Source organism: Acanthochromis polyacanthus, chromosome 5, assembly GCF_021347895.1.
Source record: "Acanthochromis polyacanthus isolate Apoly-LR-REF ecotype Palm Island chromosome 5, KAUST_Apoly_ChrSc, whole genome shotgun sequence".
Lineage (NCBI taxonomy): Eukaryota > Metazoa > Chordata > Actinopteri > Pomacentridae > Acanthochromis > Acanthochromis polyacanthus.
The window spans coordinates 11864682-11878464 of record NC_067117.1 but is presented as its reverse complement, the minus strand read 5'-3'; the positions used below and the strand labels follow the sequence as shown (position 1 = coordinate 11878464).

Genomic DNA, 13783 nt, shown 5'->3' with positions numbered 1-13783 from the left:
GCGCTGTGTTCTTCACCTCACAAACACAATACAACCTCAACTTCCGAGCAGGAGTTTTCAAACAACACTAGCTAGCCAGCTAGCCAATACACATTTTTGCTCAGGGAATTACGGCAAACTTTGCTGAGATTTGGGTAAGATTTCTTCCTGAAAGTCGGTTTCTTTGTTCATTTTCCCAGTGCATATGTGTTTTTTGGAAACGATGTAATTTTAAACTTGCTTGTGAAGTTACAAAAGCGGCAAGCTAGCTAGGATAACATGCTAACAGCCACCCGGTTGTCTGCTTTGTTTCATACAACCAAGCGGTGCTAACGCTAACCGATTTAGCACTTGTTTCAGTTGGAGACTTGTTTTGAATGGGGGAGCGAACGATCGCCGTCTCCTCTATGTTAAATTAATCGGACTAACATCCGCATTAACTTTAATATCTTTTTCGACTTTTAGCTAGCGGGCTAGCCTGTTGTTTAACCAGCCAGCGATGTCTGCGAACTCCAAGAGAAGACGAGCCACTTCTCCATCCAGCAGCATCAGCGGAGGGGGAGACCTCGAAGATGCCTCCTCCTCGACTCCTGGAAGTGGCAGGAAAAGAAGAAGAATATCCAATGTTCCTCCAGTAGATACTGTAAATGCACTTTTTATCATTGGATTTCATAGCACCAATGGTTGTATGCGTGATAACAATCTGCAGTGAAGTGGGGTCTCCTCTTACTTTATGTGGGCTTTTGTCAATGTTTTACGTTTTTTTTGTTGTTGTTGTTTTTTGCATTTTATCTGCTAGATTGCTGTATGCCATGAACTGTTTAATGCTGTGAGGGACCACAAGGATGATCAAGGGAGGCAACTTTCTGAAGTTTTCCTGAGGGTACCAAAGAGGAGGTACAGTACTATGAAGTCTTGGGTGGGGGATGCCGAGCAGCTTATCACAACAAATGCACACAATAAATAAATTGAATAATTTCAGAGACAATGTTCATGTTTGTGCTCCCTTGTTCTTCATTTTAGGAATCAGCCTGATTATTATGAAATGGTGGCCCAACCGATTGATATGACAAAAATTCAGTACAAACTGAAGTCAGAAGATTATAGTGATGTGGAGCAGCTTACTGCAGATTTTCAGCTCATGTTCAACAATGCCAGATCATTCTACAAGGTAACTTTTCATTTCTACCAGTGTCCTGTTTGTGGTTAAGATAATTTACATATATTTTGTTTTGCCGGTATTATTCTAATTGTTGAAAGCCATAAAAATAGTACAGTGTAGCATCAGCTGTTTCTTATTGCCAGTACTAGAATTATTTCAAAACTAGCTGGTATTCTTTTTCATAATTTTTCCTAATAAATGATTATGTACAAAATATATAGTACAAAAAGCTATTTATAGACTGAAGCTACCCCTTGAATTATCTCCAGCTATATTGTGTTCTGCACCGCCTATCAACAATAGCATATGATTCTTTTTCTTTTCATTTTCAATGACTTAGAGTGACACTGAGGAGTATCAAGCTGCATGCAAGCTGTGGCAAGTATACTTGCAAACCAGGAATGAGTTTGTGCAGCCTGGAGATGGAGATGAGGATGATGAAGATGATATGATGGATAATCCAGCCATGTCAGCTGAAGATGAAGTGAGTTCTCGTCTTTGTTGCATGTTTTGCTGACTTGCCCTTCTTTTATGATTGTAACTTATTAGCTTAGCTCATGTGTGCATGTGGCATATTTATGGGAGCAATTACAGATTCCTATTATATTGTTATTAATAGTTATTGATAACTGACATTTAGAAATGGCATACATTTGCAAGAAAAAAATAAATCTTGTCAAAATTCAGAGCACAAGATCTCAGCACACAACACAGTGAGATGCTTTTACTTATTTGTCTTGCATATGCTTCATTAAAAGTAAACATTTTTGCCGATGTTGATTGAGACCTTGAAGTGATGACTACAGATAGATAGATGACAAGAAATGGAATCAAATTAAAAAAAGATATAACGATACCAATAATTGGAAAAACACTGAATATTGAATCTGATAATTAGCCAGGTGGATAATCAGTCAATCTCTATGACAAAGACTGGAAAGAAGTGCAGTTCATTTTACTGAATGAACCATAGATTTTAAAAGATTTTAAAACTTAGATGTGTTTTTCTATTAGGGATATGTGTATTTTTGGAAATCTGTCTTTAATATTAATAAGAAGGATCACAGCACTGGGGTAGAACTCATCCATGCATATTTATCTGTCAGACCTCAGCTGGCAGTTTGAAGGAAGTGCTGGAGCAACTCTTGGAGGCTATAGTGTCTCACACTGATCCCTCAGGGCGTCTGGTCAGTGAACTGTTCCAGAAACTGCCTTCCAAAGTGGTAAGTCCTTGAGTAGTTTTTAGACTTCAGCTGATACAGCTAAGATTGGTACACACACACACTTGATAGTTGCAGATCACAAATAACAAAACATAGAATTATAGTTACAAGAGAAAGCTTCATGTTGTTGAACCCATTTATTCAGATTTAGATTCTAATCCAAGACTCTTTGTGTAAAGTCTGTTTCCTCCTCCCCTGTGGTTCAGTGGCACTGTTCTGTATCTGTCTTCCCTAGCATTACCCAGACTACTATGCCATTATAAAGGAGCCAATAGATCTGAGAACGATCGCTCAAAGAATACAGGTAGTCAGTTCACCTCCTGACTGATTGTTGTTTTATTCGTTATTCTAAAAAAATGACAGATTTAAGAACTCTGTTAGGTTTTCTGACTGTCTCAATTTTGTTTTATTTCAATAGATTGGATTCTATAAAACTGTTGTTGCAATGGCCAAGGACGTTGACCTGATGGCCAAAAATGCCAAAACCTATAACGAACCAGGATCTCAGGTTTTTAAGGTAAATTCCCTTTCTATTTTTTCTTCTTTCTAAGTTGTAACATCTCAAATATTGACAACTGTTCTCTCACTATATAGGATGCTAATACCATAAAGAAAGTCTTCATCCAGCGTAAGACTGAACTTGAACATGGGGAACCTACTAAATCTAGTCTTCGCATCAGGTATTGTTAACAGTTGCATAGATTTTAATTATTCTTTTTGTCAAAACAAACCAGCAAATAGATCTTTTGAAGATCTTTTTGTGTCTGTTACTGTTCAGAAATCGCAGGTCTGGCCAAGGGGATCGACTTTCTGGTGTCGGCGTAGCTCTTCAGTATGGCTCGGAGAGTGAAGACGACCCCGTGCTCTCAGGTAACCTTCAGCCATTTAGGCCGCAGAGAAATTTACTTTGTGTAAAAAAAAAAAAGCAATAGTTTACGTTGTATTTGTTTTCAGGCTCTGTGTGCTATGACGAGGGAGAGTCAGAGGCTGAGAGTCAGAGTTCGAGCATGGAGATGAGCAACCCGATCTTTCAGTTGTATGAAGCTGTGAGGGGTGCCAGGAATAACCAGGGCCAGATCTTCGCTGAACCCTTTCAGCAACTGCCCTCTCGCAGGGAATATCCAGACTATTATCAGCAGATTAAACAGCCCATCGCTCTGCAGCAAATCAGGTAAGAACCAGTCATTCACGCTGGTGTCGTTTGAGCACACATCAAGATTGACCACAGGATTTTCCACAAAATTACAGGCGAAGAAGAAATTAGAGTGCCAAAAACTGTTGTTTTTTTAGGGCAAAGATGAAGAACGGTGACTATGAAAGCGTGGAGCAGATGGAGGCTGACCTCACTCTGATGTTTGAGAATGCAAAGCGCTACAACATGCCTAACTCAAGCATTTACAAACGGGCCTTCAGGCTTCAGCAGATCATGCAGGTAATTACTTGTGAATTGTTCTCTTTCAAGTTGTGCTGGAGGATGTTTTCACTTCACAGTTGGGCCAAGAAAAAGACGTTATCGAAAACATACCACAGATATTTTAAAGAAATGGATAGACACGGTGCTGAATCTATCTGCCTGTCGTCTCTTTAGGCAAAAAGGAGGGAACTTTTAAGAAGAGATGATGAAGATGGAGACAGCATTCTGTCAACTGATGCAGGGAGCATCAAGAGGAAAAGGTATGAAGATATGCCTTTAATGCTTATTCTATTTTTGCTATATTTGCTTTATAATATTTGGCATTTGTGGTATACTTACGAACAGCTCAATCCATCACTATTGCTTTTAATGATACTTTGAGTTTCTTTCATTCAATATCGCTGTGTTGCCATCTTCGTTTTAATCTCATTTTACTTCTCTTTTTTTTTTTTTAAGCCACAAGAAAAATGTCAAAAAGAACCGAATGAAGGCACTATACGCTGCTGTGACTGATGCCAGGGAGGCAGGCACCAATCGACGCCTCTGTGATCTTTTTATGGTTAAACCTTCCAAGAAGGACTACCCTGACTACTATAACGTCATCCTCGAACCGATGGACCTGAAAACCATTGAACACAACATCCGCAACGAGCGCTATAACACAGAGGAAACGCTGATGGAAGACATGAGGCTGATGTTCCGTAACGCCCGGCATTACAATGAGGAAGGATCTCAGGTCGGCATTAGGACTGTTTGTAGAATAAAATATACAGCTTTCATTTTTTATTTTATGTGCCATTAAGAACAATCTGATCATGCCCTAATGAACCTTCAATTCACGTAGGTATATAATGATGCTGACATTTTGGAAAAGATACTGAAGGATAAGCGCAAGGAATTAGGACCTCCACCTGAAGAGGAGGATGTGGGATCTCCCAAACTAAAATTAAGTAAGTTTAGTTATTGCAGTCTGGGTGCTCTTAATCTTAATTCTACTACAGCGTGGCAGTGTTTCCATACAAAAACTGACTTGTAGACAAATTTATGAAGTTGACCTACTCTTGTGAATCCATTGCCATTTTCCTATTGATTCATTTTTGTGCATATATGCTGACCTTTCAAGACAGTATTTATTGGCCACATCAAGGCCTCCAACAGGGAGAAATTCCTGTTTTGTGAACCATAGTGTAGCAAGTCCTGCCTCTGCTCTCTTTCCCCCATTTTCTTGTCTTTTATCACTGTCACTTGCTATTAAAAGGCTAAAACGTCCAAAAAAAATCTTCATCCTGCTTTAATGTTTCTGCTTAATCTGTATAATTCTGAGTTTATTTTTTGTGATACTTAGGAAAGACTGGCGTTTCTCCAAAGAAGTCCAAATACCTCACCCCTCTTCAGCAAAGGTTGAATGAGCTCTATGATGCTGTGCGCAACTTTACCGACCGCCGAGGTCGCCGTCTAAGCACAATCTTCCTCCGTCTGCCCTCTCGTGCCGAGTTGCCCGACTACTATGCCACAATCAAGAGACCCATCGATATGGAGCGTCTGCGAAGCCATATGGCGGCTGGCCGTTATCAAGACGTTGAAGCCCTGGTGGAGGACTTTGCTCTCATGTTCAACAATGCCTGCATATACAATGAGCCAGAGTCTCTGATCTATCGGGATGCTCTGGTGTTGCACCGAGTGCTGCTGGAGACACGCAAGCAGCAAGAGGGAGGGGAGGACTCTGGACCTCCTGCTGTGGGATCTCTTGTCCGAGAGCTGATCAGGAACCTGTACGTGTCCGTGATGGGCCACCAGGATGAAGAGGGTCGATGCTATAGTGACTCATTAGCCGAGATTCCTGCCGTGGATCCAGCGGCCCCTGAAAAACCACCTCTTAACTTTGATGTCATCAGGATAAATGTGGACCACGGCCGCTACAGGAGACTAGACGTCTTCCAAGAACACATGTTTGAAGTGCTGGAGAAAGCAAGGCGGCTGCACAGGTATGACATCCCATTGGAGCAAACACTGTCTGCATCGTTTCCTTGTTTCAGTGCTTTCCTGATCTGAGCAATTGAGCGTCTCAAAGAAATCTAAAACCACAGAAGCAGCAAATAGAAATGAGTGTCCATAAGTCAGCCTCTGACCTTTTACAATTGATACATGATACAGATATTGATTGTATTGCATTACCACATCTGCCTTGTTTACACCAGTATAGCTTTAACTGAAACTGATGCTTGGTGCAGATACGATGGCTGTCTTATTAGTGCTGTTCATGTTATGCTACTGTTTCCAAGCATCTGCACCCACGCAAGGATATGACACAAACAGCAGCTCAATGGTTTGAAAAGTTTACCTTGAAACACTGCCTGTAAGACTGTCATGCTTTTGAAAGTACTTCAAAGGAAAAATCTTTTCATTTTTATTGTAGGTGTTTTAAGGTAAACTTGTGATCTTTGTACAGTGACAACTGGCTGTACGTTTTCACATTCTATTAACATATTGTTGTAGTAAGCAGGTCAGCTTTTGACACTGCTTCTGATTTTTTGGAATTGATTCTTTTTCTTCAGCAGTATATGTTCTGTGTGATGCCCCCTGTTTTGACTTACATTCCAACAGTAGGTGAAAAAAAACAGCTAAAGTATGTGCTATATCTTTTTTGCATTTCCAGGACAGACTCTGAGATATTTGAGGATGCTGTGGAACTGCAACAGTTTTTCATTAAGATCAGGGATGAGCTATGCAAGAATGGTGAGATTCTGCAGTCCGCTGCTCTCAACTACACATTCAAACACATACACAGCGACGTGGACCAGGAAAAGAGGGAGAAAATTCCAAAAGAGATCGAAGAGGACAAGCAGAAAAAGGAAGAAGAGGAGCAGGAAGACAAAGGTATGTGTTGACCTTTGTTGTAGTACAAAAAGTGTGAGGAATATTAAATATATTAATGTAGTATTATTTTGAAATCATTGTGTATTTCTCACATAAAGAGGGTGAGAAAGCCAAGGACCTGCCAGGAGAGGCGTGGAGGTCAGAGTCGGAGCGAGTGTACAGTCAGGACTGTAGTTTTGAAAACAGCACCTACCATGTTGGAGACTTCGTTTATGTGGAGCCGTCAGAACCAAATCTGAAGCCACACATTGTCTGTATTGAACAGCTGTGGGAGGATGAAGGAGGTAACCCAATCGTTGTTTTGTTTTGTTTTTTTTGCTTCCTGCTTATAAATCAGCAATTCAGATATCATTAGACATGCTACAATAAACCTTCAAATCATTAACAAACCACCAAACGAATGAGGAGAATTGTTTCAGAGAGAACCTTGTATAGGAAATGGATATCTTTGTTAAATATCTTGATTCTGTTTTCATTTAATGAATAATTAAATATTTATTGTGCTAAAATGACCTTTTCTTTGTGTTTAAAGGTGAGAAGTGGCTCTATGGCTGTTGGTTCTATAGACCCAGTGAAACCTTTCACTTGGCCACACGCAAGTTTCTGGAAAAAGAGGTCTTTAAGAGTGATTACTACAACAAGGTGTCCATCAGTAAAGTTCTGGGCAAATGTGTGGTCATTTTTGTGAAGGTAAGAACCTCTACAGAAAGTGAACCACAAATATAAAAACAGTTTGATTTGACACAAGATTCCCGATTCTGTCTCTCTGTCTGATTTCTGTAGGATTATTTCAAAATGCAACCCGAGGGCTACAGAGCTGAGGACGTCTATGTCTGTGAATCCCGCTACGCTGCCAGGAACAAGTCCTTCAAGAAGATCAAGATATGGGCCATGCCTGAGAGCTCTGCGAAATTAGTCCCTCGCGACATGCCATTGCCTGTTGTCCGTGTAGCCTCCATGTTTGCCAAGCCTGATCAGGAAAAGCCTACAATATCATATCCAGACAGTGGCAGTTACGTGGAGAAGGTACGGCGACACTGTATTTTCTAAGATCTGAACACCACACAAAATATTTCATATATGTTTTGAATAGTTTTTTTTAGGTGTCAGTCCTTTTTATTGTTGCTTCATGTTTTTCTACGAGAAATCTCTGAGTTCTTTTTCGAGCTGCTTGTGTTTCTCTGTGAGCCTGAGGGTTTTGGGTCGTTGTAGCTGCAAATAACAGGACAAAACAATGTCAACTTAAATTTACAGATGACTGAGTTGATATTGGACTCCAATATTGAGCTACCTTTGGCCTTATCCGATAAGACCTGTAAAAATCAGGACTCTTGCCTTCTAATCACATTCAGTGTAAAGAATGAGCCTGAAGTTCAGAATTATACAACCTCGGTGAAAATTTAGACACACCTCCTCATTTAAGGTTTTTTTCTTTATTTTCATGACTATTTTACATTGTAGATTCTCACTGAAGACATCAAAACTATGAATGAACACATACAGCGTTTTGTGGTATGATATCTTGCTTCATAGTTGTGATGTTTTCAGTATGCATCTAAAATGTAGAAAGTAGTAAAACTAAAGAAAAAATACTGAATGAGAAGCTGTGTCCAAACTTTTCACTGGTAGTGTATATTAAAGATAAAGTAAAATAAAATCTAGAGTGCATTGCCAACAAGCACCGGCATTGTCAGCTGGCTTTGACTACAGGGGATTAATTATCTCAGATTGGTAGCCAGCATGTCTTGACAAGGACCCGAGTGGCAGACGGGTAGGTAATTCACAGTGTAGAAGTTTGCCACACTATAAAACACATGTCCTCTGTGTGTGTTCATTCATTTAGGAGAGAGAGGACGTCCCCATGGAGATGAGTGGAGCCGAGCCCGGCTGCCAGCACTACGAACAGTTACGCTACAACAACGTGTGGTTTAAAGTGGGAGACTGTGTTTACATCCGGTCACACGGTCTGTCAAAACCACGGGTTGCCAGGTTGGTAAAAGCGCTTAGCTTACAAATAAGGCCTCTGACTGAAATGGACATTGATGCTGTATAGATACTACAGAGTTATTAACTGTTAGTAACGCGGCTCTGGCTCGGCTGCAGGATAGAAAAGCTGTGGGTGCAGAATGGAGCTGCTTTCTTCTTTGGACCTATTTTCATTCATCCTGAAGAAACTGAGCACGAGCCCACGAAGATGTTCTACAAGAGAGAAGTGTTTCTGAGTCATCTGGAGGAGACCTTGACCATGACCTGTGTTATAGGTATTGCTTCTAAGAGGCTTTGTTCACAGTCCTCAGTGAGCTAATACAGTCCCTAATGAAATGTGTTTTTGGGAGAGTAAGAAAAAAATATAGCATTCTTAGATAATGCTTTCCTTAGTACAAAGACTGGAAATGGGGATAAACATCTAAGGGAGAATGGCATAGCAGCAGCATACATAAAGCAGAGTGCAAAAATGCCATTTCTGCCTTTTTACAGATGGTTATGGATATGTGTTATATACTGTATGTTTCTGACTTTTCCGTGTTTGGGACCAGTAATTTCCTGGAGTCTCTGCTGGTTGCCTGGTAACTGCTCAGAGTCAAGAAATAGCCTGACATAAAACCTCCATAAATGAATCAGTGCATTTCCCCAAATGCTCGACTATGTCTTTCATCTGCCTGCTTTAACATCGGCATTACAGCTACAATTTCCACATTTGAGCCCTTCTGCCCTCATACTGCCAGTGTGAATTTTAAATGAAGCTGTACTGTGGCAGTTTTATTAACAAGTTCTATTCTGCGGCTCTGCTCTCCAGGCAAATGTATGGTGTCTTCCTTTAAGGACTACCTGTCATGCAGACCGACAGAGTTTTCAGAAGACGATATCCTGCTGTGTGAGAGCCGCTACATTGAGGCTGAGAAGCAAATGAAAAAGTTCAAGGGTCTGAAGCGTTTCTCATATTCTTCCAAAGTGGTGGAGGATGAGATCTACTACTTCAGGTTCGCAAGTTAAACGACGCAGATACTCTGATTCTAAGCTGAACTATTTCTTTCTCAGTCTGAGTTCCTTTTTTTCCCTGTACTCGCATCCTACGTAGGAAGCTGATGGTGCCACAGAAAGAAGCGTCACCCTTTCTGGACAAGAAGATAGACGAGCTTGAGGTGAAATTGGCAGATTTGGAAGATGGTGATGATGATATGGACGACATAGATGATGAGGAGGAGGCTCCAGAGACGCCTTCTTTGCCTCAAATGCAGACTCCGCTTGCAAGCGACATGGACATTATGCCATACACACCTTCACAGGTCGCCATTCACCCACAGAGTGTTGTAAACTGAATAACCCATGTTATATTCAGAGTTCTCAAACACGTGCTACTCATATTAACACTTTACTGTCTGTCTTTGTGTTTTAATGAAGGCTACTCCCAAGGTGAAGGGCTTGTCAAAGAAGGAAGGTGCCAAGAGGAAGATCAACATGAGTGGTTATATTTTGTTCAGCAGCGAAATGCGAGCAGTCATCAAAGCTCGACACCCGGACTTTTCCTTCGGGGAGCTGAGTCGACTGGTCGGCACTGAATGGAGGAACCTTGAAACGACCAAGAAAGCAGAGTATGAAGGTGAGAGAACGCGATACACAGGATCAAAAGTTCTGTTTGTGTGAACTAAAGCCAACTAAGATGTTTTTTTGTTTTTAATGTATGTTTCAGAACGTGCAGCCAAAATTGTGGAACAGCAAGAGCGCGAGAGGCCACCCCAGAAGCAAGCATCCCCTAGAGCAGGTACCCCTGTAGGGGCACTGATGGGGGTGGTGCCTTCGCCTAGCACTATGGGAATGATAAACCAGACCATGACACCTGTGTCAGGTAACCCCTCTCAGAGACAGCACGAGTGTTTGACAACCTGGCAGCAGAGAAATGAGGCTGGACTGTTAAAAACCGTAATCCTCTAATTTTCTAACCATTTTAAACGTATTTATCTCAAAACTACATCTTTAAAGCAAGAGTTTTCTTCTTTTGCTGCTGTTTCACATTGTTTTATGTTTACAGTTTGGTTGTCACTAGCTGCACATCTGATGTTGCATGACATTGACTGCATGATAGATTTATAACCATGAATGCCTTTTTTTGATTTTCCATTTAACTTCATTGCTTGTTTTTCTAACATTCTCAAACCCATTTGTATTGTCTGCCCTTTTCACACACTGAACCTTAAACATTTCCAGGTTTGATTGTTAAGTAGAAGTAGTGGTGTCTTGAACAGCAACGTCAGCGTTTGTTGTCCAATCAAAATATGATCCAAATGTCCGTCCATAACACATTCATGATTATTTCTTGTTTTTGTTTTTAACAGCTGGACAACAAAGAATTGGACAGAATTCAGGCTGTAGTCTAATAAAACTGTCATTATGAGCACTAAGATTTTGCAAGCTTTACACTGCTGTAATTGGACATTTGTATACATCCAAGTAGTTATAAGCAAACATTTAAAATCGACTTGGACACAGAACATTTATGGCTTAAGGTGCATGTGTGAAAGGGGCCACTGTGTGCAGTAGTAGTGCATGTTGTTATAGACTGCATGTCACTCATGCATGGATATGTTGTCCTCTCCTTGCCCTCTTCCCGAAGGCATGATGGGAGCTTACGGCCCACCTTACATGCCCATGCAGGGCCCCCATGAGGGTTTGCTGAGTGTGGCCACAATGCCACCTCACCCTGCAGGGGGTCCTCTCCTGCCTCCTCACCATCTCCAGCAAGGTATGCCTGGGTACCCTGGCATGCCTCATCAGGGTAAGGGCCACTGTCCTAGCCACACCTGCTCAGTCACATCCAGTCGTGTCTCTCCTGCCGGAGGGGTTTACCTGGTCCACAGGCTGCACCGCCACATCTACTCACTGAGCAGTCAGAGCTCTCTGGTTTCCAACAGTCTCTTTCAAAGTGTACTCACATCCCACAGCTAGAAGACACAGTATTCACATTCACACCTGTAATGCATGTGAAAACTGATACCACACAACTAACATTGAACTGATATTTAAAAACTAACATTTTCATGAGTCATTGTAAAGTTTAACATAAAGCATAGCAGCATGAGCTGAGTTTACCAGCTAAGACATGCACAGGAGCTAAGTATTGTCATTTAACAGGCATGATGGGCGCTGGTATGAATGGCATGGCAGGAAGTCCTGGACAAGGAAACTATATGCAACAGGTGAGTCCCAATCCAGAAAATTCTTGGCCAAATGGGTTTTGGTTGAGTTTACATATATTTCAATTTTACATGAATACCTGGTGATTCATTTAGCTAAATTTTGTTTCATATACAAGCCATTATCACTTGCATTCTGTTTAGCTAGTCTTCAGTCTGGTAGCTGCAGTGTTTTCCCACATGGAAGCCTGTTGCACTTAAAGCGAGTGCTAAGTGAAACAAAAGCTTGTTACTGCAAACATCAGATGTAATACATGGTTTTCTAAAGTTGAAGATGCTAACACAAGTGTTACCACTGTTTGATTTTAGCCTGGCATGTTCAGCCCAGGACAGCACGCTCCTCCGCCGTACCCAGGACAGGGCCAGCTGGGCCAACCCTCACATTTGCAGCCCACCACTCCCATGTTTGTGGCTCCACCACCAAAGACCCAGAGGGTGCTACACTCAGAGGCCTATCTGAAGTACATTGAGGGCTTAAATTCAGAGTCCAGCACTGTTAGCAAGTGGGACCAAATGCTTAAAGGTGATATTAAGTGATACATTGTTGTTAACTTACTGCCTGTTACAGAGGGGTTGTCTGTGTGTCTTTGTAGCAACGCTCATGATTTTAGCATTTACACTTTAAATATTTCCAGTGTGATCTCATGAGAGCATTTGTATCATAAATGTTTTTTTTCCTACATTAAAGTAGCATTGCCGTCCATATTCTCAAATTAATAAGAGGTAGTCTTGTGTAATCAGACTGTTCTGTAGTGTTGACTCACTACTGTGCAGAATGGCCTGACTGCACCTCACCATTCTCCATCCTGACCTACAATGTAGCAACAGTGCCCAAAGAATATGGTGGTGGATATGTAATAAGGCAAGAGCTGATATTAAAATCAATAATTCACAGAGAAAAAAAACAGCCCAACACAATGCTTGAAATTTTCATTGTGATAGGTCTTCAGCTGGGAGAATATTGCTGGTTTCTATAATAAAGGGGATTTTGAAAACAGTAGCATGTAGATAGCAAAAGTGGAAGGGAAAGTTAGATAAAGTGCAGCCATTGGCAGGCTGATCTCTGCTGTCTACACCTGGTGAGTTAGACTAATTAACTAATTCTTGGTTTTTACTCACTGCTTCTCAAGGGGAGACTGTATATTTGTTTTTGTGCTTTTTTGTAGAAAACCTCATTATATTGACATTTACTTCACAAAATTTCCCTGCGTGATCTGATTAGAAGTTACTATGATACTACAGTCATTCTATTGCAGTCTCTTTTAAATTTGGACAAACTGTTTTCTTTTAAATCAAAAACGGTACATGATGTAATAAGGTTTCTAAAATCGTGATACAAATCTGGGTTGTACTGCATTCATTTTCCTATTAAGTGCCTTTTCTTGTTTTTGTGTGCTTAAAGAGAGAATTCTTTAGTGATTTTTGAACCCTGTGCTTCCGTAACAGCTCAAAGGCGCGATGCTCACCTGACCAAAGAACAGGAGAGTCGGCTGCCAGCTCACTGGCTGAAGAGTAAAGGAGCTCACACCACCATGGCAGACGCACTGTGGAGACTCAGAGACCTGATGCTCAGAGACTCTCTGAACATCTGTCAGGCTCACAACCTGTAGAACCACTCAGCTCAGTCACTGCTGTTATCCTCGACCTTTAGAAAGGATTATAAACCATAGAAGCAATATTTTATAGCTGATCATGATCAATTTTATATTTATTAGCAAACATAATGAGCTTCATAGTTGTGTGTGCATTTTCTTTCTTTTTATTTTTACACCGTTTGGATTAATAGTAATGCAAAACCTGTGATTTTTGGCTTACAAGTGTGACCAAAATAAAATTATGGAGACTTAATTAGACTGTGTGTGTGTGTTTTGTTTGTTTTCAAGTGGTATTTTCTGTTAAGAGAACACTAATATTTTTGGAGAGTGGGAAGTCCCTC

The 13783-nt window shown here is 41.0% G+C and overlaps 1 protein-coding gene across 2 annotated transcripts; it reads left to right on the top strand.

Annotated features, from left to right (window-relative positions):
• Nucleotides 1-13695, top strand: pbrm1l (polybromo 1, like). Of its 2 annotated transcripts, XM_022189278.2 has the most exons (30): nucleotides 1-134; nucleotides 445-622; nucleotides 779-876; nucleotides 1003-1150; nucleotides 1482-1625; nucleotides 2248-2364; nucleotides 2600-2668; nucleotides 2783-2881; nucleotides 2959-3044; nucleotides 3143-3234; nucleotides 3319-3535; nucleotides 3655-3796; nucleotides 3953-4038; nucleotides 4235-4514; nucleotides 4623-4728; nucleotides 5124-5763; nucleotides 6435-6655; nucleotides 6754-6939; nucleotides 7188-7345; nucleotides 7439-7681; nucleotides 8499-8644; nucleotides 8759-8916; nucleotides 9453-9636; nucleotides 9735-9942; nucleotides 10058-10256; nucleotides 10347-10502; nucleotides 11268-11429; nucleotides 11786-11850; nucleotides 12157-12370; nucleotides 13294-13695. In XM_022189278.2, the coding sequence occupies exons 2-30, from the start codon at nucleotides 479-481 to the stop codon at nucleotides 13455-13457; spliced, it is 4932 nt and encodes a 1643-aa protein (XP_022044970.1). In that variant the 5' UTR covers nucleotides 1-134; nucleotides 445-478; the 3' UTR covers nucleotides 13458-13695. The 2 variants fall into 2 exon arrangements, with proteins under 2 accessions (XP_022044970.1, XP_051803729.1); XM_051947769.1 differs by lacking the exon at nucleotides 11268-11429 and having other exon boundaries at nucleotides 10347-10418.
• Nucleotides 13696-13783: the final 88 nt, after the last annotated feature.